The following is a 6,544-nucleotide window of genomic DNA, read 5'->3' as shown; positions in this document are numbered from 1 at the left end:
AGAAGAAAAGAGAAAGAAAAGAGAGAGTCTAGAAAAGGAAAGAAAGTTAGTTTTAAAGAGACAAAAAGAGAAAAAGATTCCACGCTGTATCACCAACTGCCAGAGCATTTTACTCCCCTCTTTTCCCCCAAAAGCCTCTTTGGAAGAAGGTGGAACTTATCCCCACGACCAAAACTTGGTACCTGACCAGTTGACAACAGCAACAGGCTGCAGGATTTCCATGCAGCTGGAGGCTTAGTATTCTGAGGGGCTTTGGAAGATTTTGGCATCTTCCATTGGGTTGTTTTCCTGGTTTGCAAATGTGTATGTTGGGAGTAGGAAAAAGTGGGGTGGGGGTGGGAGAGGGTGGCAGACTGGTGGGCCACCCTTCAGATGACTTGGGTCTGAACTCCTTTTTCTGACCACTTCTTACCTCTCCTAGATAAAGTTGGACTAAAGGACCTTGTCACAGGTGTCTCAAATAGACAGAAAGGACATTAAAGCCATTAGAAGTCGTAACCTTTTATTTCCAAGTTTCTGAAGTTGTGGGATTTGTGTTGGCTGGTTTGGGAGAGGTGAGACATGAAAACTGGGTTGTAGGCTGGATGCGGTGGCTCAGGCCTGTGATCCTAGCACTCTGGGAGGCTGAGGCAGGTGAATTGTCTGAGCTCATGGGTTTGAGATCAGCCCGAGCCAGAGCGAGACCTGGTCTCTAAAACTAGCTGGGTGTTGTGTCCAATGCCTGTAGTCCCAGCTAGTTGGAAGGCTGAGGCAAGAAATCACTTGAGCCCAAGAGTTTCAGGTTGCTGTGAGCTATGATGCCATGACACTCTACCAAGAGCAACAAAGTAAGACTCTGTCTCAAAAAAGAGAGAAAACTGGGTTGTATTTTAAATTATTTCTTTATACTAGAGTTTACAGGCTGCTGGGGCTGCCCAGGGAGATAGGGACCTCTCTTGAGTCAGTTCATTCAGCTTAGGCCTCAGCTATCAGTTCAGCTCAGGCATCAACTGTCACTTAAACCCTTATACTGGAATGTGTACCTCTTGCCCTTGCAGATGCTGGCTCCTCATCACTGATCTAATTATTTATTTTTGCCTATCTTTGAATCTTTATTCCATAGATCCAGTTGTCGTTGGGATCCAGGAAGCCTTCCTTTTCTTCCTCCTCATCCTGCTGCCTCTCTACCACCACAGTTGCTGGTTGTTGCTAAGGTTGCTGCCATGGTAACGTGTACATCCTGTTTATACCTCCATCTGGACAAGTTGGTCTAAGCTAGGAACCTACCTACCCTGGACAACCACTTCCATCACCACCTGAGACCACCAATCATCGTGACACAAAGTCCGTCATCCACTCAGTTCCCCCATCTTCTTCCCTTTTCGCTGCCAGGCTTCATACAGAAGAAAGGATCTAGGCTTGGGATTGCCACTCTGAAGCTTATTGCACAAGATATATTTGATCTATTTCCTAACTGGGTCCCCAGAGAAACAAGAAGTAGGAAGAAGAAACGTAGGAGAAGCTGATCAGTTAAAGGGAAACTCCACATCTTCTCTGGTTGAGGGGCTTGGTAACAGCAAACAAAATGACGAACCCAGCAGAACAAACCATGCAGGCCAACTCGATCCGCGAAGGGGACATCAGCTGCACGGTAATGGAACTAAGAAAGCTCATGGAGCTGCGTTCACATGATGCACTGACCCAGATTAATGACCACTACGGAGGAGTACATAATCTCTGCAGTAGACTGAAAACCTCCCCTGTGGAAGGTAAAGGCCATATCAGGGGTGGGGAATTGGAAGAAGGTGGCTGGTATTTCAAAATATTGTTTTCCCAGCTTTTAGAGAAGGCACATTTCTGGAGACCCAACTTGTGTACTTGAGTCTGCTGGGAAAGCGTAGCATCTGAAGCAGTGAAAGGAGACGAGGCCATAAAGAGCCATTTCTTTCCCAGAGATGATGTTTAGAAACTGTGGTATTCTCCGACAATCATTCCTTCCTCTTTTTTCTATATCAGTGTACAGAAAGGAGGATAGTTATCTTATGATTGTTTGTGATACCAGTGTTTTTAATCAGTAAATAATCACCAAGTGTTTTTTTTTTCAGTTGATAGGAGCAGTTTATTTTATTTTTTTTATTAAATGATAGCTGTGTGCATTAATACAATCATGGGGTACAGTGTGGTGTTTTCATATACAATTTGAAATATTTTCATCAAACTGGTTAACATAGCCTTCATGTCATTTTCTTAGTTATTGTGTTAAGACATTTATATTCTACTTTTAGAAAGATTCGCTTGTACCCTTGTAAGATAAACCATAGAGGTGATCCCTCAAATCACCCTCCCTCCACCCATCCACCACCCATCCACCCCCAACCCCTCCCCATCCCCATATTCTTAGCCTATAATTAGATTATAGCTTTCATATGAAAGCTATAAATTAGTTTCACAATAGGGCTGTGTACTTTGGATACTTTTTCTTTCATTCTTGAGATACTTTGCTAAGAAGAAGAAATATGGAACGCTTCACGAATTTGCATGTCATCCTTGCGCAGCGGCCATTCTAATCTCTGTGTCGTTCCAATTTTAGTATATGTGCTGCCAAAGCGAACACATCACCAAGTCTTTATTTTGTATCAGTCTTTGATTACGAATTTTTTTTTTTTTTTTTTTGAGACAGAGTCTCATTTTGTCACCCTCGGTAGAGTGCCCTGGTGTCACAGCTCATAGCAACCTGCAGCTCTTGGGCTTAGGTGATTCTCTTGCCTCAGCCTCCCAAGTAGCTGGGACTATAGGCGCCCACCACAATGCCTCGCTATTTTTTTGTTGCAGTTTGGCTGGGGTCAGATTCGAACCCGCCACCCTCAGTATATGGGACTGGCACGCTACTCACTGAGCCATAGGCACTGCCCGATTACAAAAGATTTTAAAGATACAATTCTTCCGCACACTGATGTAGCGACTGGGCAGTGGAGGTGGGGGACATACAAAAAAGTGAGTAAGTCCACCTACCCAATTGAGCTCTTTTTTTATTGTATTCAGTTGGAAATGGAATGGTAAATCATACGGTATATAGTTGCATCCACCATATTTTTGGATCACTTACCTTTTTCTGTCAGAGAATCAGGGATGATTTTTTTTTCAGCCCTGCCTAATGAACTTTCAATATAATTCTGATTCTATTCTTGAAAGAGAATGAAAAGTCCAGCTTCATGCTTGCCTGGCTCAGCCCAGTTGCCCAGTGAGCCAGGGTATTATAAAATTTTTGCCTCATCAAAATGTAGAGAGAACCAAAGGAAACGTGCTTTCTCACTTTTGTCTGGTTTTAGCATCTTTGTAGCAGATTCTTTCTTGGCCCTGTATGTCAGGCAGTCCCTGGTTGAGTAGTATGAGATGTCGCAAAGATCCCATCTGTTAGAGGCCTTCAGCCTCCTGTGGTCTCCTATTTCTAAACCTTCCTCAGAGGCCATTTCATATTTCTCACCAATTCCAAGAAGTTTTCACACTTACACAATGCTATATATTATTAAGTTAGTAACTTGGAGTCTAGACTCTTCAGGATGTAAAAAGAGAGATTTTTACACAGATATCTGTATGGTGCCCGTGTGTTGTTTTCTTTGCAACTTGAGTGAGTCTCCCTACATGTTCTCTTCTAGAATTTAGTTTCTTCACCATCTACTAGCTAAATAGCACTGAACAGTTTACTTGCCCTCCCTGAGTCTGTTTCTATATGAAAATAATGTTGATAATACCTACACCATAGAGCTATTAAGATTAAATACCCTGTGTACAGTGCCCAAACTTATAATAAGTATTTAATGAATCAGTTGTCTCTGATTAAAATAGAGCCCATATATCTGAAGGTACCTGCCAGAATATAAGTCCATGGAGTGTAGTGTATTATCATATCTGGAGAGGTTACTACTGCCTGTGTCGATTTCCACCTTTCACTTCTTGCTTGTAAAAGGAGACCTGGTTAAGATGGCAATGCTTAGTTGCTTTTATGTGGTTTGGTCTCTGACTTTTAGCTGGTGTCTAACGACTGCCTACTTTGGGGCACTTCCTACTTTCTTTATTCGGTCACTTTTATAACAGAATTGACCTCAAAGAGAGTCAGTTCCTAATTATGTTTTCACTGAAACTATGAAGTACTTTTGTAAAGTATACCCATTGGATTCTAAGAAGGATCTTTCTTTTTGCCCTTCCTATCCTGTTTTTCTTTCTTTCTTTTTTTTTTTTTATTTTGAGACACAGTCTCACTTTGCAGCCCTTGGTAGAGTGGTGTGACATCACAGCTCACAGCAACCTCAAACTCTTAGGCTCAGGTGATTCTCTTGCCTTAGCCTCCCAAGTAGCTGGGACTACAGGCACCTACCACAGTGTGCGGCTATTTTTTTTTTTCTTAGAGACAGAGTCTCACTTTCTCACCCTCCATAGAGTGCTGTGGCATCACACAGCTCAAAGCAACCTCCAACTTCTGGGCTTAGGCAATTCTTTTGCCTCAGCCTCCCAAGTAGCTAGGACTACAGACTCCTGCCACAACACCCAGCTATTTTTTTTGTTGCAGTTTGGCTGGGGCTGGATTTGAATCCACTACCCTTGGTATATGGGGCCAGTGCCCTAACAACTGAGCCGCAGGTGCCGCCCCATGCCCAGCTATTTTTAGAAATGCAGTCTTGCTCTTGCTCAGGCTGGTCCTGAACTCCTAAGCTCAAGCAATCCACCTGCCTCGACCTCCCAGAGTGCTAGAGTTATAGGTGTGAGCCACTGTGCACAGCCCCTATCCTATTCTTGATCCTTTTCATCCATTTTCTTACAAAGTGGAACTCAAGAGTCCAAATAAGCTGGAAACTGGGAAACTCCTAACAGAAGGATCCCCAGTATTTCCCCAAGTTTTCCAAATCCTTTCCTATAGCTGCTACTGTTTACTTTCTGATTCCCAGAGAGCTTTTGTTCCCAAAGGCCAACATATACTCTTTCAACATTAGATATCAAATGTTGTAGACATAACTAATGCTCTTAGATTCTTTCCCAGTCCTTGTTTCAGACCTCTAGTTGAAAGCCATCCCTTCCAATGGCAGATGCCTCCCTTGCTACAGACCCTGGCCATGCCTATATCCCAGGAATCCTACCACTGGCACAGTTGTCTACCACTATCTCCTGCTTTCTTAGATTATAAACATGTATCCAGATCTGATTTTTTCTCCAGGGGGGCATTCTTTTTGAGATAGGGGCTCACTCTGTTGCCTGGGGCCATAGTGCAGGGGCACCATCACAGCTTACCGTGATCTCCAACACTTGAATTCAAGCAATCCTCCTGCCTCAGTCTCCTGAGTAGTGGAGACTACAGACATATGCCACTACACCATGCTAATTCCTTTTTTTTTCTTTTATGTTTTGTAGAAACGGTCTTGCTACGTTGCTCAGGCTGGTCTCAAACTCCTGGCCTCAAACAATCCTCCCATCTCGGCCTTTCCAAAGTACTAGCACTACAGGCGTATGCCACTGTGCCTGGCCCCAATTTGTTTTAATGTAAGACTTAACACAGGGCTTGCTCTGGAGCTGTGGAGGCAGGGTGTTGGAAAACAACCTTTATATTAGTAACGTTTAGCCCCCAATGCCAACCATGACTTCCTAGGGTGTGAAAGGGAATGAAGGGATAAGAAAGGGAGAGAGAACAGCTAAGACACAGGAGTATCGACTCAGATAAGGGCAATGCTGAGCTTTTAGTTGGGTAGGCAGAGAAAAGAGCATCAGTATAAAGATGTCCTGATGAGCTGATGCTATAAAAAGTTAACCTGTTCACAGAAGATCACACTGAGGTGCCTGATGGCCTAGCATAATGTTGTCACCTGTGGGTGGCCCCTGTAGACCAATAATAAGAATAAAGAAATTTACCTTAAATTCTTCTAATAGGAAACTAAGGTAAAGTAACATCAGAGAGACTGGTCCTTAGAGTATGATGCTTTTTCTTTATTTTCTGTGAACTCACAGCATTTGTAGTATAGATTGAGAGAATTTTTATTTTCTTACCATAGCTACTAAAGGGACTTTTGAACTGGGGTTTATAATATTTTTGATACTAACATGGTTTTACTATCCTAGATTTATACAATTCTAAAGGCAAGTGAGACTTGATTTTAAAATGTGTGTGTGTACTCTCTTTCTCAGCAGGCTAAAAAGTTTAAGTGAGTTGTCTGAGGTCCTACTACCAAGTGAATGAGATAGGATATTTCATGTTTTCTGACTTACATTCCATTCATGCTCTGCTGCCTCTAAATGTTAGAGCAGCAACACAGAGAACCTCAGAAACACAGATAATTTTACAGTTTGTTTTGCATTTTGATATCTGATAAATGTCTAATTGTGATCCATTCCCAATGTGTTAATACTGGCTTGTGTTCCTTGAGTATACATTGGCTAAGTGGATTAAGAGAAGCTATCCCATTGGCCAAGAGTTGGTTAACCCCAAGAAGAGTTGGAGAGGCTGGACGTCACGCCTCTAATCCCAGCACTCTGGGATTGCTTGAGCTCAAGAGTTCAAGACCAGGCTCAGCGCCTGTGG

General features: G+C 42.8%; 1 protein-coding gene and 1 non-coding gene across 2 annotated transcripts in view; one reads left to right on the top strand and one right to left on the bottom strand.

Annotated features, from left to right (window-relative positions):
• The window catches only part of ATP2B4 (ATPase plasma membrane Ca2+ transporting 4), a 107,080-nt gene that overhangs the window by 54,142 nt on the left and 46,394 nt on the right, over positions 1 to 6,544 (top strand). Inside the window, exon 2 of the mRNA XM_003792250.2 lies at positions 1,103 to 1,748. Coding sequence (XP_003792298.1) covers positions 1,565 to 1,748 — 184 coding nt within the window. The 5' untranslated portion in view covers positions 1,103 to 1,564. The remainder of the gene's footprint in view (positions 1 to 1,102; positions 1,749 to 6,544) is intronic.
• Positions 2,490 to 2,593, bottom strand: LOC111726169. The gene has a single exon (XR_002774016.1). It is a non-coding gene; the product is annotated as a U6 spliceosomal RNA (small nuclear RNA).

This window comes from Otolemur garnettii, unplaced genomic scaffold (genome assembly GCF_000181295.1).
Source record: "Otolemur garnettii isolate 467f Iridium unplaced genomic scaffold, OtoGar3 scaffold00055, whole genome shotgun sequence".
Taxonomy (NCBI): domain Eukaryota; kingdom Metazoa; phylum Chordata; class Mammalia; order Primates; family Galagidae; genus Otolemur; species Otolemur garnettii.
This window is presented reverse-complemented; position numbering and strand designations above follow the sequence as displayed.